This window comes from Crocodylus porosus, unplaced genomic scaffold (assembly GCF_001723895.1).
Source record: "Crocodylus porosus isolate Cpor-Errol unplaced genomic scaffold, CroPor_comp1, whole genome shotgun sequence".
NCBI classification, from domain to species: Eukaryota; Metazoa; Chordata; order Crocodylia; family Crocodylidae; genus Crocodylus; species Crocodylus porosus.
In genome coordinates, this window is record NW_017728907.1 from 19737001 (window position 1) to 19760805 (window position 23805).

The 23805-nt window shown below is 47.4% G+C and overlaps 2 protein-coding genes across 7 annotated transcripts in view; one reads left to right on the forward strand and one right to left on the reverse strand.

Moving 5' to 3' along the window:
* Positions 1 to 8140, forward strand: part of FAM163A (family with sequence similarity 163 member A) — an 84438-nt gene extending 76298 nt beyond the window's left edge. The window contains exons 3-5 of one of the 3 annotated variants that reach the window (XM_019530931.1): positions 670 to 692; positions 2889 to 3003; positions 4698 to 8140. In XM_019530931.1, the coding sequence (XP_019386476.1) occupies positions 2911 to 3003; positions 4698 to 5093 (489 nt within the window). In that variant the 5' untranslated portion in view covers positions 670 to 692; positions 2889 to 2910 and the 3' untranslated portion in view covers positions 5094 to 8140. Of the gene's footprint in view, positions 1 to 241; positions 693 to 2888; positions 3004 to 4697 lie in introns of those variants that run through there. The other 2 variants (XM_019530933.1, XM_019530932.1) reach the window with 2 other exon arrangements.
* Positions 8141 to 8189: 49 nt separating this feature from the next.
* LOC109307175 (ADAMTS-like protein 2) overlaps positions 8190 to 23805 on the reverse strand; it is a 29407-nt gene continuing 13791 nt past the window's right edge. For 2 of the 4 annotated variants that reach the window (XM_019530927.1, XM_019530930.1), the window contains 12 exons: positions 23227 to 23307; positions 22490 to 22665; positions 21813 to 22098; positions 21032 to 21449; positions 20049 to 20155; positions 18186 to 18315; positions 15738 to 15951; positions 14875 to 15030; positions 14211 to 14381; positions 10620 to 10796; positions 8943 to 9087; positions 8190 to 8832 (listed from right to left, as the gene is read on the reverse strand). In XM_019530927.1, coding sequence (XP_019386472.1) covers positions 8714 to 8832; positions 8943 to 9087; positions 10620 to 10796; positions 14211 to 14381; positions 14875 to 15030; positions 15738 to 15951; positions 18186 to 18315; positions 20049 to 20155; positions 21032 to 21449; positions 21813 to 22098; positions 22490 to 22665; positions 23227 to 23307 — 2180 coding nt within the window. In that variant the 3' untranslated portion in view covers positions 8190 to 8713. Of the gene's footprint in view, positions 8833 to 8942; positions 9088 to 10619; positions 10797 to 12907; positions 13632 to 14210; positions 14382 to 14874; positions 15031 to 15737; positions 15952 to 18185; positions 18316 to 20048; positions 20156 to 21031; positions 21450 to 21812; positions 22099 to 22489; positions 22666 to 23226; positions 23308 to 23805 lie in introns of those variants that run through there. The other 2 variants (XM_019530928.1, XM_019530929.1) reach the window with 2 other exon arrangements.

Sequence of the window (23805 nt, forward strand, 5' to 3'; positions counted from 1 at the left end):
GGGGGGCTGGGAGAGCAAGGGGGGGTGTTGGGGAGGTTCATGGTAGAGCCTCCCATGTAGCATGAGGCAGCAGGGATCATCCCCTGGCAGCACCCGCTGAGTTGGGCCCTTTTTTTTTCAAAGTGTTGGGAGCTGGGGCAGCCATTGCCGGGCTGGGAGAGGGACAAGGGATGGGCCGGGCTGATTTGGAGATTCAGCCGAATCAAATCAGGACAGTGATTCAAATCACCGAATTGAATCACTGTCCCCCAAATCGACTGAAACTGAATCCGAAGCGAATACTAGCCGCTTTGCGCAGGCCTACTTTCCCAGCCTTGTCCCTGCCCTCTTCGCATCCCTGCATGCACTGAGGTAAAGGGAGCTCCTGAGTAAGTATCTGTGCAGTGTATGTTGCCACCACAGCCATTGGAAAGTATATTGCTGGGCAGCAGAACTGCAGGAAAGTGCCATGGGTTTTTTCCTTGCAAAAATTCTGGAGGACAAAAATGTTTCATGATTTGCACATGGGCCCCTGGTCTCTGGTGCTTTGTGGCATGGTGTCCTTGCTAACCAATGCAGCAATGGCATCAGGTTAATAAAGGACCACCTCTAGAGGCCTCCAACTTCAAAAAGTGTTGTCAGTGAGTAACAATAGAGTATGAGCTAATCTGCTTCTCCCATTTCTTGCAGGTCCAGCGCACCCGTCCTTGAACGTAAGTACTTCTTTGTAAACCTTTTTCCAGCTCCATTGCTAACTTTCTTTGTGGCAGTTTTAGTGGTGGGTGGCAACTACCTGCCACACATGTGGAAGGCTACCCCAGGAGAGAGCCCCAACAGAACTGCTGTTGCTTTGAAGTCAGTTATGCTACACACTATGAGGTAAACCTCAAGCCAAAAAAAGAGTTGTTCTTTGGAGACTAGGAGTACAAAAGCTCTGAGGCTAAGCCAGTCTGTCCCTTTAGACTTTACCCACTGGAGATCTGGGTTCAGATCTGGTGTCACATTCCCAGAGTTCATACTTGAAGCTCAGTTTGGAGGAAGCTCAGTTTGCCCTTGCTTCTGATCAGGGCTTCTTCATGCAGCCCCACTTCAGATGTAGCCCCTGTTTCGGAGAGTCCTGCCTTTGGCATAGGCTGAAGCCATACAGCTCACAATCCACGAGGGACCTGATTCTTGAGGATTAGGCTTTTATTTTCAGCTGGAAACTTGCTGTCTCACAGCCTGGGTCAGTAAATTCTATGTGGTTTGGGTACTCCATGTTAAGCAGGAGACCTTTGGGTCTGATGTGCTGAAGGAAGACTTATTCTTGTAGGCTGGCTTAGGAAGGGTGAGGGATAGTTTAAGCTAGTTAGCTCATCCAAAAGAGCAGCAAACCAAATTGCTTCTCCACAGGAGGGAAGCTGACCAGGGAGTAAGACAGAAGAACTTGAAATCACGTAGTTAATGGTGCTGCAGTTTTGGGGCTGGGCAAGTGATCCTTGGAAAGCTGCTTGGAAACTTGGATTAAATGTGCTCAGTCACATGGATTTTGAGATCAGACTGGTAATGGGTCCTGGGGTAGGCGCAGGACAGAAGGATCCCATGTTTCTTTGAAGTACCGGACTGGGGAAGCGATGTGAGATGGCTTGATATTAAGGAGGGCTTGGGTCAGGGATGCTCTTGTTCTTCTGCTTAGTACAAGGAAGAAATTCAAGGTTAGAAGGCTGCTTCCTGAGCACATAAGCAGGGATATGTGGTGGTGAGTATGTGTCTGAGAGTCTGTCTCTCTGCAGGTGTTTTGCAGGGTATGATGTTGCTTTGAATTACAGGAGTTAGTAGTACAAAAATGCAGATATAAGTAACCAAATGGCAGGTAGAACAGGGAGTACCCACTGCCACTGCTCCCCTTTCTGCCTGGTGGCTGGAAACTGCTTTTGTGATTGAGCCTGAAAGTAGGCCCTAGTCCCCATGGCTGACCTCAGAGACAAGGAGGGTTGGCATGCAATATAAGATATGTCTGCAGTGCCAGCACTGTTGTCTAGGCATATGAGCTAGCTTTGAACTGGGTAGATAGATCCTGTATTGCTAGCAGTGTAGCTGTGGTAGCATAGAGCTCAGTGCAGGCTGCAAACCTTAGCATTTACCCCTCTTCTTGGCCAGGTTTTGCAGCTCATGCTAATGCTGCTGTGTCTTGACTTCTACCTATAGCTGAACTAGCTACTTCAAATTGGTGACTGGCAATGCAGACATACCCATGGCCCACTCTGGACATATCCAGTACTCATGCTTGATCTGGCACTGTGGAGCTGGCTCTGGAAGACAGTGATCCTTCACATGACACTCATTTCAGATGCACTATTACCAGCCAGGACTCTGCTCAATTTGCATGATGCTTAGAAGTTTTGGGTTCCAGGGGTTCCCACCTCTGTTTCATATCAGAAAAATCCCAGAACTCTGTGAACATGTTGAAACTATCACACAACATATCCTGAAACAAAATGAGTGTATTCACCTTCAGTGACTGAGAGCTGAGCCATAGATCCCAAACCTAAGCAACTCTCTTAGCAAGTTTAGTTTGGGCTTTGCATTTGGAATAACATCTGAAATCAGCTTAGTTGCTTATGGCACAGCAGTAACTGAGACCAAAGTGAGATACGGAGTCTGCTGTCAACAGTTTTTTTTTTGGTCCTGAAGATTTGCATGTCCTTTTCCACAGTGCCTCAGTCTGTGCTTTCCTTCTGTAGGTGTGCTCTTCGACTGACTTCATTCTCTTTCTACCACTTCCACTTAATGCACCCTACTCCCATTTAAAGTCAACAGCAGCTGCTCATATGTAGCAGCAGCAGCAACATCTGATTCTTTGGCTCTAATGCTGATTGTTGTTAGGTCCCTTGAGTTTAGTTCACTCCTCTCCTTGTCCTGCCTTTCAGAGTTTGATGGAGAATCGGTCGGATGACAGCAGGAACCGTTGTTATCACTGGCGGAATTCTAGCGACGGTGATCCTACTCTGTATTATTGCTGTGCTCTGTTATTGTAGACTACAGGTAAGTGGTTACATATGAGGTTCTTTACCTGTACAGTTTAGTACAGTACAAGTGAATTTAGGACCACTGTCAGGAATTGATGTAAACCCTACTGCTATGGGACATAGGGGTGGTGTCTGTCATATCTCTGTTTGGGTTATTAAAACTTGTGGTTCTCCTTGCACTACCTTGCACTGCTCAAACACTTCAGAGTGGCTGAACTACTTGCTGGTTGTGCCTGGCTTGCAAAGAACGTGTGTGGCAGAAGGGATCTTCCACAGCTGTAAAGCTTCCAAGCTGGCATCTAGGACAGCCCTGTCTTCCCAATGCAGAAGGCATGCTGACAGGCGGTCAGGGGAAGAGGTGAGTTGAGATGAGGACTCAGCTATGATACCTCAACTTTGCCACAGAGACTTTAAACTAGTAGTAAAAGCTAAGGCAGTCCTTTTGACTGCTCTATTTCACAATGACTCTTGCTGGTGCAGATAAGGCAACTGTAACCTGTTCTCTGATAACCCCATGCCAGTCCTTTAAGTTATTTTTCTTTCCCCGTCCCTGTTCTAGGTTCATTCTATTCTTCACTCCACCCTGGATCACTTTCAATTTGTACTTTCTTTTCACCTTCTCCCTCTCCTTCTTTCTTGTACTGTCTGCCTTCCCCCCACCCATCTCTCTTAAGCAGAATCTAGTCCCACCAGAGCCACAGGTACAGAACCTCTAAGTGGTTGAGAGACAGAAAATTAGAGAAGATAATCCTTACTAGTTAACTTAGCATTTTCATCCTCCCTTATCTACTTGGAATCTGGGTACAAAGGGCCCACCCTACCCCAGCCTTTGCCATTGTTCCCATTTCTCTTTCTTCTCTTCATGCTGTTTTTTCCCCAATTATTCCCCACACATACACACAAAAAGATATTTGCTTCAACTTGATGCTTTATCGGGAGTTGTTGGGGGGGGGAAATCTAAAATGGAGGACCATTTAGTTATCGGATATGCCCCTCCTACTTCCTGTGGTTACAGCCCTTAAAATTTTATTTGAATTGAGTGTCACACTTAAAGTTGAGAATTCCACGGCTTTGATGCATCTGAACAATGCAGCATGTCCTCGCCGAACACTTGTTGAGTAAACAGTGTGTTTTCCGATAGTTTATGAGTAAATTGGTTCATTACTTTGAACTGAAAATTAATTTAAAATGTTAAGAAACGTAGTACCTATTGACAGTTGTGTCCTCAATGATCTTAACAACACAATGCTGCCTTCAGGGAAAACATTCCTTTGAAATGTCCATGGAGCTTCCACTGTTTTTGGTGAAAGTGAAGGTGCAGACCTTTGTAAGAACTTCCTGTAGCTTCCGCACCACTGAGAACAATCAGTGATGGGCCCTTTTCTCAAAACAGCCTCCAAGCTGTTTGCACGGTGTGACCTCAAATGACATAGAGCAATGGGAGATTGCACCGCTCTGGAAGGAGTGCAGTTGTGTGCATGGAATTCCTTGCAGTCAAGCATTCTTCGTCAGCCTTGGCTGCAAGGGAAACTTTCACTTGTGAAGAAACATGGAGGTGGAAAATGAGCAGGTGAATCCAAAAAGTGTCTTCAAATGGAGCCCTATGTCCCAGGTGGTGAGGATGAGCAAATCCCTGTGGTGCCATGTACACAAACGTATCCGGATGGAACAGTATCCCCTTGCTAACCAAAGTCTTTCCTTTATGCATAGTATTATTGCTGCAAGAAAGATGAACCTGAAGAGGAGGAGGAGGAGGAGGAGGAGGAGGAGCCTGATCTTCCCACTGGCTCGCACTTTGTCACCTGCAATGCCTGCAACTCTCGCATCATGGATGGACAGGGCAGCCCGGTGCCTCCACCCCCTGAGCTTAACCAGCAGGGTGCCCATAACTACTGCCCTACCTGTTCCCCCTATGGCTCCCCTTTTTACATACGGACTGCTGACATGGTGCGAAATGGTGGTGAGAGGATCACCTACACACCCACGTGCTACAAGGAAATGGGGCATCCCATCAAAATGGCGACCCTCCAGAGTTACCCGGTGACCCGCCATGGAATTTTTCGGGAGACCTTTCCAAACCCTAGGGCTGTTAGTACAGAGGTATAATCACTGTTGTTACTGTTGCAGGGTGCTCCAATAAGATGCCCACGGGGATGGTCGGGGTGGGGGGTGTTCCATTCATTTCTGTGAGGTTTCCTGCAAAAAAACAGGAGGCCTTTAGCAAATGTGAACAATCAAGTTCAAGACCTAGCATGGTCCTGATGTTGAACTGCCCAGGTCATTGTAAGCTATTGTGGGAGGAATGGGAGAAAAACAGTGAACAAAGATATTGAACGTGGTAATTTCTAAACCCATAACAAGTGTAATTATTCTGCTCTGTCTCCTGAAGGGACTTGTCTAACGAGGGCTATGTACACTACAAACTAATTTAATTATCAAAGACTCTCGTGACTCCCAGGCTTCCCTGAGCCCATAATGAGGTATTTGGTGTCTACACAAAGCAAACCCTACCTGTCACTTTTCAAGGCAATACCACTGGCTTCTTGTATGGATGAACCGAGCACACTGAGAGACGCATGGCATTCACTGGGAGCTATTGTTTTCATCAGTAACTGTGGCATTAGAAAGGAAGGTGAAAGAGGATAAAGATCCCATCAATATGCCGGGAGTTTTAATGCTCTTGCTTGGTGAAAGCACGTGGAAAAACAAATAAATGGAGAATTTGATATTTCCCCCCTTGTATCATATTAGTTGCAAATGAATGCTAGCATCTGTATTAGAATATGAAATAGGACACCCTTCCCTAGTTATTCCAGTCTTTGCACCTACAGAAGAACAGGGAAAAGGGAAGGCGGAGTTAGATAATTGTTGTGGGGAGAAAAAGGGTACTACTAAAATGACTTGCAAAAGCTAACAATACAGAAGTTTCCTTCTGCTCTGCTCACAAAACAATCCTTTAGTTTTCACAAACTTTCTTAGGAGCGGTTTAACTTCGGGGCACAAAAACTGCAAAGTTTTTACTTAAATCTTAAACAACTAAAGTTTGGATCACTGGCAGTATTTAAAGCCTTAGAGATCCATATCTGCTGGTAAACTGCAAAAGATTTGCGTGATTTAGTTCTGCTTAAAACAGCAAGAGATGGGACCAGTTACATCTTGTGCTCTTAACCCTGTTCTCGCAACCTCCAGGGCTTGAGCTGATAACAGATTTACAGGAGGTCATGACCTTTCCATCTCTGGCTAGAAGGAAGGCCCAAACCTGTCTTCCTTACTAATATGTCAAGTCACAGTATGGAAAAGGCTGACAAGTGAGATAAACCATCCACGTTGCTTTCTATGACATGGATGTGGAGATTATTTTTTACTTTACACCAAAGTGAAAATGACTAAAATTATATTGTTGTCATGCACTGCTGTTCCCACAGCAGCCAGCTGTGCTCTCTGCAGGTAGCCAATAGGCCTGGACCGCAAGCGATCCTTGCAAATATCCTTAGTAACAATAACAAGAGTGTGTTTATTATATGGTTTTATTTGGGAAGAGCATGCGATCTCTATTACAGTTTATCAGTCAATCTACAGGTAGTAAAAAGTGCTGGCTTGACAGCCCTTAACTTCCCTATTCATTCACAGATAAGTATGATGTAGTCCTGCTTGGACCTGGAACGTTCACTTGATCTCATGAGAGGATTATTCAGATTTGGGCTTATTTATTCCTTGGGATCTCTGATAAAACACAAGTTAACAACTCAGGGCTAAATAGGATTGTGTTTCTTGTGACATGGAGGCTGCCTTCCCTGAACCAACATGATCCATTTTGCGTTGCCTGTAGATCAGCCATTACTCCCAGAATCATCTAAACTAGAACCTAAGACTTATCACTGAAAGAAATCATGCTGTCCCTTGACCCTGGGTTGTCCAGTCCTCACTGAGCCCCTATGTAGGGTATTTATTTTCCAGAAGCCCTGTAACCCTCCTCTCAATTACCTGGGTGGGAAGGCAGGTAATGTTGCTGGAATGATTACAGTACGAAAGCCCTCTGACCCCTAGTGTTCAATAGCCCACTGTTTCTATTGCCTTCTTGTCCCAACCAGCACACTGCCCTGGTACTGTAGTATCTAGTATGACATTTGTTGAGCAAACTCAACAAGTCCTATCCTTTCATAGCAGAGGATGCACTTTGGCTTCCATCTGAACTTAGCCTCTACCAGACCTGAAGTGGTCAAACTGCATCCCCTGGGCTTGTTATAGCCAACAGGGCTCTACAGTATAGCCCCCAAATACCTTCCTCCTAATTTGAATGGCCAGCCCAGAGGGATTAAGGATATGTCTATACCACAGCAGCAGTGCATCCCAGTGAGGATGCAGCAGGGTATACCCTACCTTCCTGAATCTGCAGGTATGCTCCAGACACAGAAGCCTACTCTGGAATCATCCCCATTGCCTATTCTTGAGCCATCTGTCCCTGACAAGCCTGAGAGCAGACACTGGAAACAAGAACAGCCATTCTAGTGAACTTCTGGTTGTGGAGTTTATTGGTGGTCTCAGGTGAGTGGGGTGCTCAACCTCTTCCTCCCTGGTGTATTGGCCATCATTGCAATGCTCTCTCTTCTGAAAGACAACTATACAGCTCACGACTGCCCAGTATACGCTGGACTATAGTTTCAATGGCACACCTTTGAAAGGAGGATAGCTGTAGTCTGTTTTGTCGTACATACATTACGTGTGAACCCAGCTTTTCTTAGAAAGAGGATGTGACCCTGAACTGATGCTGTTGTCCCAGATTGGTTATTTTGCTCAAGATGAAGATCCCCATCACATTTTTCACTGTACTGGAACATGTACACAAGTGCAAAAGTGCAAGATATACAAGTCAAATGGGTGTCCAAAATGTGACTTTGGGCTGTTAGGGGTTGGGGTGGGGAGTAGAGAGGGAAAGTCTGAGTTTTCTACTTAGGATTTCTCCTCCTATTGTTCTACATCTTTGTTGCTCAGCTGTGGATCCAGATTGAATGTCAGTAATAAATGAGGTCTTTGAAATACAAAATGGGCATGCTCGTGCTCTCTTTTTTGGTGATGGGCAGCTTTATACAAAGCAAGTTTTACACAATCCTGCACAGGATGTGGCCTTGGATGTGTTCCTCACTCCCATCCATGCCATCCCCTTGCTCTCTGGCTCAAAAACAAGTGCCCAGGAAACATACGTATTAGTTTAGCTCTTTATTGTGACATAGAATGATTTTGCTTGGAGTGACCTGGTGGATAGAGGAATGCCGAGTGCAGATGGTGTTGCTGCCATCTGTGCTACTGCTGCTGGTTGGGATAGCTGCCCACCCATGTTCTGCTAGAACTTTTTGCTTGTATCCCTGAGGTGCTGGACATGGACTCAGCTGGGAGAAATGATATGAAATCACTGGAGTGGTGGGGAAAAGGAAGTGCTCCTCATTGATGACTGATAGCAGGGATGAACTTCCCCCATTACTATGATTCTGGTTGCTTTGTGGGACAGGATGATCTCTCTTTAAAGGGTCGGGTAAGTCGTATTAGTCAAGAAGGGACTGTGGTTGCTACCTGTGTTCTAGAAATCCTTCTGAGTGGGCTGTTTTTCAAGGATCAGCTCAGTGACTAAGCCAATGGGTTCTTTCACAGAGAAAAGGCTTTTTGTGGAGTCTTTGTCTAGGGGGAATATTTCCCCTTGGTCTCAAAAGGGAAGTGTGGTCAAGCAGCAGTCAGGGCAAGCGACTCCTGCATGACCGGCAGCAGGCCTTCCTGTAGTACCAGTGTGAGCACAGCTTCACCTTCAGCACCAGCATGCAGTTGGCTGTTGCTTTGTCTTCACAGTCTTCTTCTGGGGAGTGAAAACATCCATGGAAGAGGTTAAAGCAACAGCATTCTCCACTAGGACTAAGCTGTCCCCAGCTTCAAGGGTACCACCCTCTGAGGCTATCCCCATCTTACCTGGGGCCTCTGTGGGGCATGGCTGGAGCTGGCAAGCTTGTCTGGCTTCAGGTTTGGAACCCAGTTCACAGCCCTGGCCCAGGGCTTCTCCCTGATAACACTTTACCTCGCGGAGCCGCATGCCAGCACCACAGGTCTTACTGCACTGTCAGGACCAAGAAGGGATACAGCTGTGAGCACACTAAATTTCTATCAGCTCAATATGTTCTTCTGGGCCCTGAGCTAGACATTCATGGAGGGAGCTCCCACAAGACTCAGTCTTTAGTCCCCAGACACCCTCACATCCCATCAATAATGCAGGATTTTAATGGAGCTCAAGTAAAGACTAGTGTTCTCCCTCTGCCTTTCCCTGCCCCTATTGCTGTATTCCTAAGGGATTAGGACATAAGTAGAAATCCTTCCTTTTCCAGTGTAATGGCTAGCAGCTCAGGAATGTCACCAAGGGCAGCCAGAGATCTGAAAAAGCTGAATGAATGGGTTAGCATTGTTACTAACTTACTTGTGTGTAAGGTAACTAACTTACCACTACTACTAACTTACTACTCTGTAGAGTGCCTGCAGAGATTGCCCACCCCCTAGGACAGGCAGACTAAGAGGACTTCAGAAAACTAAGGACCCAACCAGCTAAGAAACAGGTCAGGACTTAGAGTCAGTGACAAAGAAGTGTGCAAGGAAACTGGAGAGACTGATAATGGGGCGTGGAAGCTTTCACTTGGGCTGGAACTCCAGTCTTAGTCAGGCAGTGACAAACTAGTAACCGCTGATGACTCTTTGGTGACTTAGTATTTTTGGAAACTTTTACCTGGGAGGGAGCACCCTTCCAAGTATACTGGGAGGGAGCACCCTTCCAATGCTTATATTGAGTGTTCTCAGAAACGGAGCTCTCTTCCCGTGCCTGGGGAAGGGTCCCTCCAACTCCAGGCCAGGGTGGTGCTGTATAGGACCTTATCCTGTTGCCGTCCATTCTATGGACAGAGTACTTCAGTCCCCAGGGCTGTCACTCAGGTCCCTGTTTCTAACCCAAAGCTCACACACAAGCTTATGCTGTCTCCTGCATGGCTCCTTGTGCTGTCCACGGAGATGGTCACCAAATTTTGGGGCTATCCCCACCTCAGCAGGCTTATGTTACCTTCTCCATCAGACTTAATTGTGCCACAGGCACCAATAGGAAGGTAAAAATCCTCCCTGCCCCCTCTCCCCAGGTTCCCTCAATACCTCATACTTCTAAGCCTTTTCTGCTACAGCACTCTCCACCATCTTTTTCCCTCTCCCCAGCTCCCCCCCACCCTCCTTTCCTTAGGCCTTGTATTTGCTTTCTCCATTCTCCTTACGGAGCCTTCAGTATCTATCACCATGGGTACTGAATGGTATCTATCACCATGGGTAGTCCCCCATGGCCAACCTTTCTGAGCAGGGAGGGCTGTTCCCCACAGCCAATCTCACTGATGGGGGGAGTGGTCCCCCCATGGCTGATCACTGCAACCACTTCTGGAAGTGGCTGCAGCTGCTTCTGGGAGCGCTGCTCCCTGGCTGGTGCTCATGGGGGGTACCTGCCCCCCCCAACTTGTCACTTAAGCAGCAAGTGTGGCCAGTCAGAGGGTGTACCAGTGCTCTCAGGGCGTGCATGTGCACCCCCTACACATTGCCACTACCTATCACCTTTCCCTCAAACCTTACCTGAGACCAAGATGTGGTGAACCATGTAGAGCAAGGTCTCTTGAAACAGGCTGCCTGCACCTCAGGTTTCTGGGAGGTATCACAGCGCATTTCAGGATATTCCCTATACACACCATTCTCCAGGCCTGCGCAGAGTACACTCCGAGTCTTCATCCCACGGCCACAGCTGGCATCACACTGGAAGAAAGAAGCAGCCAAGGATGAACTGGTCAGTAATGAACAACATAATCTGGGCATAGGATTTGTGCTTCTTCCTCACCAACAGCAAAACCAATGCATAGATGCCCAGCTTGTGGGTGCACAGTAAGGCGCCATGGGTAAGGGCCTGCAAATGACTTTGGGTTTCTTGGATATGGGGCACAGGCATGCACATTGTTAGTACTCTTTAGCAAATATTGGGCCTCTGCATTCTGAGCAGGGTGTGAGCATGACTGCTGCAAGAGACCCCTAAGTCCCACATCACAGTGATAACGAAGGTGAGGAATTGGGAGCTCTGTGGTTGTTTTACACACCCATTAGCATGGCTTCTTTCAGTGTATTTGTGTGTCAGACAGGTACGCAGAGTGACAGACAGGTACGTAGAGTGTATTGATGCATTAACCTCAGTCAGTACCTGGGGAGAACAATACATTTCACACTTCCCAAATGAAAGTGAAGCAACACAGCACGGGATTGGTTGTTACAAGCTCGAGGCAGACCTCTGCACAGAGACCAAATGACATCTAACTGTATGATCAGTGTCTCAGCTTCAGAGAGAGCTCCTATAAATCCAGTCATACAGTTAATTCTGTAGTGCACTCAGAGCCATAGCCAGTGAACTGAGTGATAGCTGAGCTTTCATTGGCCACAAGGAAGGGCTCTCATTCCTATTCTATGTGGATCAGCTCACTGGGTTCTGACCTATGGCAGGCCATCTAGAGCAAGGAAAGCAACATGAGAAAGAAGGAGCCCAACTGGCCTCTCAACACTCAGATGGAACTGACGGTGAGCTGCGTAAACCATTCAGCATGCAAGGCTTAAAGGGATTAATGAAGCAGGGAATTAGTATCTCAGGTGTCATCTATTACCAGGGAGAAGGGGCAGGTTTGATCAGGGGCTGTTCAACCAAAGAGAGAACATTTAGTCAAGGATGGGAGGAACCCAGGTAACCAAACCTTGAAATAGGGAGTTAATGAACTCTCCCCCAACCTCAGTGGCCCCCCTGACTGCTTTGTGTCCATGATCTGCCTTAACACTACTTGAGGCCTGGCTGCTTCTGCCAAACATCATGATCCCTCCTGATTTAGCTCTAAATCCACATTAGCACCATGCATCACACAGCCGCTCCAAGCCCCCAGTGCCCTGCCTGGCACTTCCTGGATGCGCTACAATTCTGAATGCCTCATAACGCATTGAGCTAATGCATGACTGATGACAAAGCTGGCAGGCAGTGCAGAGCAGCACCTGGTCTAAGGCTGCCCATGGGACCAGCAGGCTTAGTCTGCAGCACAAACTGCCATTTTGAAAAACTGGCAGGAACCACAAACCTTGTCCCTGGAACTGCTACGCCGTTTTGGAACTGGCAGTGCCTGTAGCACAGACAGCACTTGAAACTGGTTGGCAGAGGGTAGCTGGTAGCCACAATGTGCTGGAAAGGATGGCATGGCTGGAAACTACCTGTAGTGGAAGCTACCCTTTCTCTAGTCCTAGACCTGTACAGTTCCATGCAGACATAACCATGTTCCCACCACCTCTCCTGTGTTGCAGCCTCACCTCTGTGAAAAACATCCCATGTCCCAGATCTCAAAATCTGGTTACACTAGACACCAAGCTATTGAGGCAGAAGGAAGACAGGGACATGTCTCGTGAGCTTCTGGCCATGGGAGATGGTCACAATGGAGTGTTCTTCCATTGGCTCTTATTGAAAATCAGTCACCCAGGGAGAAATTCAATATGACCTTGATAGCCTGGATGTGAAATTTCTCTGTCTGGGCCCAAGGTTCTGGCTCAGGCCCATCCCTAGTGTTCCCCACTGCAACCGTGCTGTAGATTCTATACGTGAACTGTGGAGTTTTGGGTTTAACAGCCCAACCAAAAAAAAAGATACAATTCAGTTCAGGCAAAAATGAAAAAACTGGGGTATTTTCAGTTAAAAAAATAAAACAACATCCCCTCCTCAACCCAAAATGCTTTATCATCCAGAAACATTTTGTTAGACACAAAACAAAATGTTCTGTTTAAGTTCTTAGGTACTTACTGCTTTAAGAAAAAACAATTCTCTTTCTTTTAATGTGGGTCATTTAAAAAAAAAAATGAGAACTGCCACTTCAAAGTGAAAAGCTGAAAGACTGCATTTTTTTAAAATGCTGAAACCTTTTGTTTTGTTTCAAAAATCTTTCCAAAGTTTTGATGGTATTGAAGTGATGCTGAAGTCATGATAATCCAGGATATATGCAAGAGGCAAGGATTTTTGTGGGTGACATCTGATGTTTTCAGACTCCCCCCTCCCCCCCCACAATTTTATCCCTGCCAAAACTACTCATTGAACCAACTCTGATTTTGTTTTGATCCCTTCAAAGTTCCATTATTTTTGGTGAGTATACTATTAACTGAAAAAGTCTTGCCTAATTTTGATTTGCATTTGGGATTCTTGCTTGGAGAGACACTGTGATTAGCAAGAATCAGGGCAGCAGAGAGCACTTCCTTAGGACAATGCTGCCCTCTGATGGCAGCTGAGAGTGCATTCAAACCAGCTCAGTCGCACAGCTGTGGGACCATGGGCTTTGTGACTCCTGTCTGTTTTGTGACCTTCCTGCACATCCTGTTGATGGCAAGAGGCCACAGAGCTATCCCCATACAAGGTAACATAACCACCACATCAGCACAGGAGCTGCAACAGGGCCACGCAACATCATTCTGAGCACCCAATGCACTTATGCTCCAATGGGATGTACTGGCCCACCCCTCAAGTCACTCTTTCTGACCAATGGTAGTCCATGAAGAGGGGATCCAGAGATCTGTCTTGACTTCATGCTGAAGGAAGCAAAAGGAAAAGAACTGTAAGCAGGTGGGTCGCTGTGGTGTAGAGAGGATTCAGGAGAAACAGTTCCTGCGTGCAAGGAGGTGAGAAATTTTCTCTTGACACCAGCCATGGGACAGGCTATGGGTAGGATCTTCCTGTCTCACAGTAGGTAGGGAGATCCACCACTGCTGAGGTGTGAGAACTGCTGCATTATGTCCTCAGCTTCTGCAGGCTGCAGCCTGCCCTCTACAGCATGAATCCCCCACCCCCTGCCTGACCAGGTACAATGCTGCCTCTGTTACCCAGACTACAGAAAGCAACATTTCCTTGGATTCTTCTCATCTCCAGTGCTTGTACTTCGATTCCTCCCATTGACTACAAGGTCTCTCCATTTCTTGAGGATCACATATGTCTTGTTACCTTCCCAAAGTCCCTTAATACTAATACACAAGACCTCTGGGCTTATGGGAGTCATACTGGAAAGTTGTCAGACACAGGAAGCTGGGCTAAAGGAGAAGACTGGGCCCTTTCCCTCTGTCTGAGGAAGGGCAAGACAGAGGACAGGTGGAAAGAGACAACTCCAGACTTACCTGGTCCCATTCTTGCTCCACCCAGTGAGCAGGGCAATTCTTGTCTCCACATGGGTGGACAGTCAGAGGTTTAGCTACAGAGTCACACTGTGAGTCTGAGATCACTTTCCCCTCCAGGTTGCGGCACACAACGAAACGGCTCATTCGCCCCTCACCGCACAGTCCTGAGCACTTGAAGAAATAAAGGGTATGTAAACTACAGGTTTGTAAACATACAGGTCACTAAACAGCACCAGAGCAGGTGGAGGTAGCCTGGGCTAGTGGCTGAAGCATGGGCATGGGCATCACGAGAGTGAGTTCTGTTCCTGCCTCGGACACTGACACACTTTGGTCAAATCACGTCAGCTGCCAATGCAGCAACTGCTAGCATCAAGGTTGCACAACAGTTTCCATTCTCATTTTTTCCAGTCATTTAAAACCTCCCAAAACTTCTGACTTTGGGGCTGACATTCTCCAGGTTTAGACTCAGCGCATGTTTTTTAAAAAGTCTGAGCCAAAACAATTCAGCCATTTTTTCTGGGTACAAACTGGAGGTTAGAAATGTCCCCTGTAATGCATCAGTGGGGAATCCAGTCTCCCATCTCTTCAGCCTTGAGCTGCCACAGTTTTTCCCTCACCTTCCAAACCCTGCACAGAGAAGGGAGAGCACGCTGCTTGGACTCACCGGTCCCCAGTCTGAGGTGGTCCAGTGCCTGTCACAAGGTGGGCCCGTGCACTCCTTCTCACTGCTAGGTTTCTTGGATTCATCACAGAGGGGTGCCTCCACCGAGCATCGTACCTCCCTCTTCATCATCCCCTGACTGCCACACCGAGCAGAACACTACAAAAGGGGAGGCAGCCCAAGTCAGTATGGGGACAGGAAGTAGGAAAAGCAAGGAAACGGGGTTTTTTTATATTTTTTTTCCTTTTTTCTCCTCAGAATGAAGCTAGTTTTGGTGGCGATGGGGAAGGTGGCCTTATGACTAATGTACCAGAAGGGGAAGATAAATGCTGCTGCTTATGTTCTCTGTGGCCTGGGGTAAGTCCTTCAAAACATGGCTTTACCAGTTTTGGGTTTCTGCCATGTGTCACTCAGGCCCCAGTGTCACTCAGGCTCACACACAGCCCCTTCTAACTTAATGGGACCTGAGGCTGTTTGACCCTTCAAAAATCAGGTCCAAGGTGTGTCTGTAATCACCTAAAATCAATGGTCCCTTTCCTGTCTCTTTATCTGTAAAGTGGGGGCTAAACTTGTCTCTGTCATATAGGTATTGTGTGCACTGAGAGTCTAGCCAGGAAGAGAGTGTACAAATACCAGTTGCTATAAATGATGGCAGTGGATGTTAGTCCTCTGGGCTGTGTCAGAACAAGTAAAGGATAGACAAATACTGGACAAGCTTCCTCAGGCACCCCCTCAAAGATGTCTCAGCCAGGTTGGTGATCTCTGAGCATCATAGCAAGGAAAGTGTCAGTTGGCTGCAGGCAGATGTCCTTTGGTACTGGACCAGTGTCTGGTTTAACCCAGGGGTAGGCCCTTGCTCTCCATACCTCAGACCACTCAGAGAGCTCCCATTGGGGCCCACAGGCCTTGTTCTTGCATGCTTTCTTTTCCATTGGCCTGGTCAGGCCAGCTGACTCGCACAGCTCATCGTACACAGAGCTGTCAAAGCCTGGAGCCAGCATCTTCCAGCAGCGCACAGTCCGATACTGATAGCCTTCCCCGCAGGTCCTGGAGCACTCACTCCACCGGCTGGTCTCCCACCTTCATGAGTGATTACAAGGAGGGAAGAAACAAAGCAAAACACAATTCAGAATGTGGCATGCTGAGCGGCAGACAGGGCAAGGACTGGACTAGCTGGTACAAGCCACTGATGGGCTTCTCATTACTAGCCCTGCCTGCTGCCATGTGTACATGGGAACTGCAGTCATGCTGCCAACAACAAGGAGATTTTATTGGACCATTATTGTTGTTTATTGAAATAATTGTTTCATTAAGAAACTGGGGGACTGTGGTGTCGACGCCCACACAGTCAACTGGGTCGCCAACTGGCTGGAGAGCCGCACCCAGAGGGTTGTAGTGGATGGGTCTTTCTCAACCTGGAAGGACGTGGGCAGTGGGGCTCCGCAGGGCTCGGTCCTCGGGCCCACACTGTTCAACAGCTTCATCAGCGATTTGGATGAGGAGGTAAAAAGCACCCTGTTCAAATTTGCTGATGACACTAAGATGTGGGGGGATGTTGGCACACTAGAAGGAAGCATCAGGCTTCAATCAGACCTAGACAGGCTACAAGGGTGGGCGGATGAGAATAGGATGCGTTTCAACACAGACAACTGCAAGGTGACGCACCAGTTGGGGAACTCCCCTCTTGTGTGGGGATGCAGTCAGGAAGGCCAACCATACCTTGTCATGCATCCACAGATGCATCTCAAGCAGGTCAAAAGAGGTGATCCTCCCCCTCTATGCGGCACTGGTCAGGCCGCAGTTGGAGTACTGCGTCCAGTTCTGGGCGCCGCACTTCAAGAGGGATGTAGACAGCATGGAGAGGGTCCAGAGGAGGGCCACTCACATGATCAGGGGACAGCAGGCAGGCCCTATGAGGAAAGGCTACGAGACCTGAACCTGTTCAGCCTCCAAAAGTGAAGGCTGAGGGGGGATCTTGTGGCCTGTTATAAATTAGTCAGTGGGGACCAGCAGGCATTGGGGGAGTCACTGTTCCCCCGAGCACCGCCAGGAGTGACCAGGAATAACGGTCACAAGCTGGCAGAGGTTGGATGAACATCTTGCTGGGGTCATTTGACCCCAGTACTCTTCCCTGCCGTGGCAGGGGGTCGGACTAGATGATCTGCTCAGATCCCTTCCGACCCTAAAAACTATGAAACTATGAAACTGTTCCTCCTCAGTATCTCAGATGCCACACAGAATTTGGCTATGCTTAAAAGCAAAGCTGCATTGGGACTCTCCCTAGAGCAAGGGTATTAATGCTTGTATCCTAGCCAAGCCCCTACTGCCATCCTGCAGTGACCTAAAATTTGCTAAGTGACTCTGGATACACCATTTTCTTTCACTTTCTGCCCCACCTGCTGTAGAGAAATGCTGAGTCTGGTTTGAAGGCTGTGACCTTCCTCCACAGAGGTGTATGCATGCGGGGGTGCTGATTCTCCCAATGTCTTGCATTGTAAGCAGAAGGGCGGGTGTCAGGTAAGGAGCATGAGGAGTCCTGGCTATGCATACACCCCCAATCACCTGAGTGCTTGGCAGGAGAAACCACAGGTCACTAATGAAAAGGGGGCTGAGTAACTTATTCCCCCCTCATCAGAATAACAGAAGCACTGGGGTGAGTCATGGCTCCTCCTCTTCTGATGCTCCCATGGTGGTGCCTAGCATAAGGCAGGTGCTAAATGAAGTCTCTTGCCCATGGTCTGTAAATTCTGTTTAGTGCGTCTGGCACTCTCAGTGGAAGGTGATACAGAAATGTCACTGGATATTTTTTCACTGCCTTTAAATGAATAGTACTGTTTTTTTCCAGTTTGTTGTAAAGCCATGAAACCCACCCCAGCAAATGGCAAACCAGTGTTCTCAGCATCTCTTTATTCAAAGGAGGTAGTTTCTCTACAGGAGAACCTTCTTGGGTATATCAGAGTCACCTCCCATGCTATAATAGCAATATCATCTTCAAAAGGCAATAGACAAGTTCAGTTTTTCATTCTATCTCTTTCTAATACCCTGCACTGTGTATGCAAAATAATCCACAGTGTAAGATATATCTAAGTGGGATGAGTGACACAACACAGAAATCCACCTGCCCCGCTTCCCCTCAGCTCCTTTTCCCCACATGCTTCCTCTCTTTCATTGCCAAAATATTACTTTCTCACACTCTTACTCATTGATTTCTTGTGCACTATTCTGCCAATGAACTCTTGCACAAGTCACCATCTTCCTTGGCTTTCTGGATGCGTTTCTCAGAGATGGGTTGAGGCTTGAGTGTTTCAGTTTACCTGGGCTGGCAGTCTCTCCCTGTACAGAACTCATGAGTAGGTTCTGGGCGGGTCAATGCATCACAGTTTGTGTCATCTACTTCCACTCCATCGTAGCGTACACACATGGCATAGGAGGTGCTGATGCCTGCTGGACACCGAGAAGATCTCTTAACAAAGGTCCACAAGCATATGCTATCCAATAAAAGGCTGCTGTCTCCACTGGTTACACCAGTTATTTATGAAATGATAAAATCAAAGAAAATGAGGGTTCGAAGGGATCTCAGGAGGTCATCTAGTCCAAACCCCTGCTCAAAGCAGGACCATCCCCAACTAGATCATCCCAGCCAAGGCTTTGTCTAGCCAGGTCTTAAAACCCTCCAAAGATGGAGATTCTACAGCCTTTCTGGGTAACCTGTTCCAGTGCTTTACTACCGTCCTACTGAGAATTTTTTTCTTAATATCTAACCTAAGTTTCCCTTGCTGCAACTTTAGACCATTGCTCCTTGTCCTGTCATTTGCCACCACTGAGAAGAGTCTAGCTCCATCCTCTTGGTAGTTGAAGGCTGCTTTTAAATCCCCCCTCAGTCTTCTCTTCTTCAGACTAAATAAGCCCAGTTCCCTCAGCCTCTCCTCATAAGTCATGCACCCCAGCCCCCTAACCATTTCTGTTAGGTTAGAAATGGGAATCAGAAATGTGACCTACTATATCAGAGACTCTACAGTCCATTAGAAAAGTACAAATATCCACTGATCAGTATCTGTAAAAGAGCTCTGAAACTTAGTCCACCTGGAAAAACTGGTAGGCCACCAGCCGAGAGCAGAGCTGATGACTTCAGAGCACAATATACAGGAGCCAATGATGTAAATTCAGCAGAGGCTACTGAGGGGTTTGCTGCTACTTCACCTCTCCCCAGGTCAGCAACTCCTAGATTGATTTCAGCAGAGGAGAAAACAAGCTGAACCTTGTCTGATGCTCCCATCCTCTGAAGCACTTAAGTTTATGCTGACCCCAGTCTACACAAGATTCAGCTATAAAAAGAAGTCCTCCTCAAATAACATCTCTTAAGCATATTGGCCCTGTTCTTCTCTCCCAAAACACCCTCCTAGTCACCTCAGGTGCATAAAACCAAAGGGCAAAAAAATCTCAAAGCCCAGCTTGGAGCCTTGTGTATTTAAACCTATGGAGTCTCACCACTTCCAGTTGTGACCCTATTGTCAGTTGGACTCAGGTTCTTCTCATTGACTCAGCACAATTTTTAAAAGCACAAAAGCTTGCACCCAATTCCAGGAGCATCCCCGCTACCCATTAGGAGCACATGCCTTCCTCTGTCCTATGTGCACCGTACGATGGGGGTAGGTACAGCAGGAGCTGTGCCTGTGGGTAAGAGTTAAGTCTTGTACATGGTATATCCAGATCCAAACCTATCTTGAGTTTATTCTTTATTTGCATTTTTCACAGAATTTAATGCTGCCAAGAAGCGTCTAGATGATGGACTCTGCAAACCATCTTTCAGATAGCAGCGGAGCCAGCTTTCTTTACCACACTCCCCTATCCAAAGGTTTTGAACCAGACCTGAATGAGAGAATGGGATGGTTCATTCTCCAATACCAGCAATAGTCAACAAGGTTGTGGGTCAATGCCTAACAGTCTGGTAGCTTTTGTGGTATGACTCCTTTCAGCCCGAGAACAGGGTGAATCAGGCTTTTAAGGATATCAGTTGCCAACTATGAGAAAGGCACTGAAATACTTTTAAAAATCCATCCCCAAATGAGTTAGCAGAGGTTATTAAAGAGCCTTCAAATAAAAACAGCTTCTGGCTGCTGCAGGAATACCTGGGAACCTTTTAGTGAAAGGCCATGACACCCTGAGACCAAACCTACCAGAAGTGCATGTGGAGCTGCAGGGGGCATAGGCAGAGACCTTCCACCTGTACATGTCAGCTAGGCTGATGTCATCTTGGCCCACAGGACTCACCTCAAAGTCATTGCTGCAGAGAAAGGAGCAGGAGTGAGCTTCCTTTGGGACAAAAGGAAGGAAAGGCCACCTGCCGAAAGCTGGACAGGAGGGAGCTTAGTTTCCTCCCACCATCCCAGGGTGCTTGAAGGAACAGAAATGTGTGGCTGTTTGGCTCGTTGCTCTATCTCCCATGCCCCAGAAGGAGATGCAGTGTTTCTTTGGTTGGCAGTGTATTTTGAAGGGGGCTCCAATCTGACTCATGGGTTCTGAATGGCCAACCACATAGCTCTTACATTTACATAAATCCATTCTGTCTTAATAGGTGTTAAACAATTAATTTAAAGGAACTGCTGCTTATCCACTTCCACATTTTATATGTGTGTGTTTGCATATGCATGCATTTGGACATCAAGAGGAAGCTGGACAGATATTTGGCTGGGGTGATATGATCTTGGCACCCGTTCCTGCCTGGGGCAGGAGGTTGGACCTGATGATCTGTTTAGGTCCCTTCTGACCCCAACAACTATGATGCTATGATCTGTGCCTACAGAGATGGAGTCAGGATGTAGTGTCTTGAGTTCCTCCTCTGCATGTATGAGTAGGGCCTCTGTAGTGGAAGAAAGATCATCAAAAGACCATTTAAAAAGATCTCTTAGGAGGTGACCAAATCCTTCTGGAATGGTGGATGGACTGTAGGATATAATTTGATAGCTTAGGCTAGCTGCTGGCTTTGGCCTATTTTCCCTACTGGTTAATACCATTGGTGAGGCATCCACTAGGATCATGCCATAATCATCAAGGTGCTAGGGAGGAGAAACACAGGCAGAAAACACTGAGGCTGTTAGAACATTAGGCTGATCATCCCTCCTCAGATAAAGTTTGCCCTACCTTGTGAAGAGTACCTCACCTTTCAGGAGCTTGGAGAGGCTCAGCCTGGTGCATGTTCCCAACAGTTGAGTTGGAACCCAAGAGGGAGTTCTGCAGGGGTCCTGTTCTGCTGTAGTTAGCTACCTCCTCCTGACTCCCTACATAAGTCTCTAACTTCACACTCTCCAGTGAGTTCTTCTGGGCAGGTCCCTTGTGCCGCCTCTCTGGCCACCCATCCTCCAGCTCACTCCAAAGCCCTGCTGTCACGTTCTTCTGCCCCAGCTTGGCAGTTAGGTGCTGCAGTTCCCTGCAAAAGGCAGCGTTTTGTGGGTCCCGGTGACATAACCTCCTGAAGAGATGGAGCCTGGATGCCCTGATCCCACTGCTCTCTGGGAGCTCTGGCCGCACCACACTGAAGGGTATGGTTGTACTGATGGAAATCTGATTTAATCTGAGGGCTAAAGTAAAATGCCATTGCATTAGTGACTCAACTGAGGTTAGAATACCATCTTTCCTTCTTGATCCACCATCCTCCCCCACCCTCCCCACTAAGAAAGCTCCTACTGATTTCAGTGGAAGCAGTCAGGGCAATACTGAAAATACCTCTTAAAAGTCTTACTTTCAAAGAATACTACAGGTATCCAGACCCAAGGTAGCCAAGAAAAAGAAACAAACCCAAGTCTGTTTTCCACCCGCTGCCACCTCCTCCTCCTCTCCCACTCTGTTGGCAAGGCAGATTTGTCTTATCTGGAAGCCAAACTTATCCTCCTCCTTTTTCCCCTGTTCCCAGCCCCAATCCCCAGGCTGAGCAGTGAAGTTACTCTGGAAGAAGGCTTGGCTGCTGAAGCTCATGTCTTCGGGTTCTTCTTGTGGCTGGAGTTGGTCTCTGGCATCATCCGATGAGAGAGAAATCCAAGTGGCATTGAAGTCCTGGGCAGCCCTGGAATCTGCTGGCATCAGAACTTGATCTTTCTGACTGGACTCTGGCGGATGAAGATAAGGAGGTGCCTCTATGGTGGGGGAAGCTGTTTGGAAAGCTGGTGATGGTTTCCGTGGCACAGTATAGTCATAAGTGATATGAGGCATTTTCCCATTAAAGTTATAGTACTGGAAGCAAGAGAGGAGGAAATAGAAACCCTTTTATCTCACTAGCATGTACCACAAAGAAATATTTTAACCACATCCTACACCTGGCACACCCTACAGTTGTGGAGGGGTTGAATTAGACGAGCCTGGAAGTCCCTCCCAACCCTATGGTTCTATGAGTGAAAGAATAATGTTTTGGTGAGAAACACAGAAGAAATTGTGCCACCACAACAGCTAAAGGGTAGCTCCCAGTTTGCGCAGTGCCAAGCTAACTCTAAAGACATCAGTGTAAGGAATGATGCAGCAGTCACATGAATGCTCCGAATTCCCTCATCTGATTGGATATTTGTAGGCTTTGGAGTCATAAAGAACACAAGCAAGGAAGCACCCCGATCTTTAGATCTTTACATACCATGGCATTCAGAGACTGGTTGGTGGGCCCATGGGCAATGATGTACTCCAGGCCATCAGAGTGCAGGCTGGGTGGCCGGCGGTACTTAAACACAGTGCCAGCAACCCTGAAGTTCTGGGGATTGTCAATGGCTGAGTTCCCATTGAAGAAGAAGTGCCCATATTCATCTGCCAGTGCTGCAAAGACAGAAAAAGGGGACCAGACAGAAGTAGGAAGATAGGAAGCTTAACTCCAAGCAGACTCCTAGGAGAAGTCAACAACAGCTCATGAGTTTATATTCACAGCATTACAGCACTGATCCTGGGGAGCAGAGAAGGGAGTGAATTAACTTCTTTAAAAAAGAAAATGATAGCAGGGTCATTTCCCTATAATTGGCTATACAAGGGTTTTCCACATCAGATCAAAACAGCAGTAACCAAAGCCTGAGGCTACAGAGAAAGCCAAGACAAGAATACACAAAGCAACATTGCTGGTGGCGGAGCTCCTGAAGGGATGGGAGCCACATGAAACTGCCTCTTTACCTCTACCCATTCTTTGCCTCCTACAGCCATGCAACATTTATGCCTGTGGCTTCCTGAAGGCTCCCACTGAGCTTTTTGCATGTCCCTTCCACTGCTTTCTGCTCCTGCACAACTTCCCCACCATCACCGTGATATACCATACATGCAGTCAGGGCCCTTGCCCCAAATTCAAGCTGCAGGACCAGGCTCTCAATGGCATTCTTTTCTGCTGCTTACCCAGAATGTTTTCAGTTTTCCTTCGCTCAATGATAAGGATGTCCATGGCACCAGCAGGGATGTTTGTAATAAATACATAACCTGTGGGATGAGAACAGAACAAAGGGCTTGGAAAACTAGAGACTCACACATGTCCAACCCCACTCGGAAACTGAGAGGATCAGCTGACTGGGCTTGTGCTACAGCAAGGGTGGGCAACAGTTGTTTGCAGTGTATGTGTGCACGTGCAGGAGGACAATGATGCCCTCAAGTAGATTGTATACAAGAGGGAAAGGCTCTCTCAGCTCCAGGGCCAGTGTTTTGGGAGTTCAGGAGCTAGTCTCAGCTCCCCCTTTGTGTACATTTGTGTTCACAGCTCTAAAAAAAATCTCTCCTCTGATGCTCCAAGCCCTGGTAGGAGAGCTGCTGAACTTCACGGCCCAAAGAGGTTGTGGAATCTCCTTGGAGGTTTTTAAGACTAGGCTAAACAAAGCCTTGGGTGGGATGATATAATTGGGAATGGTCCTATTTTCATAGATTTCATAGACATTAGGGCTGGAAGGGACCTCGGAAGATCATTGAGTCCAGCCCCCCACCCAA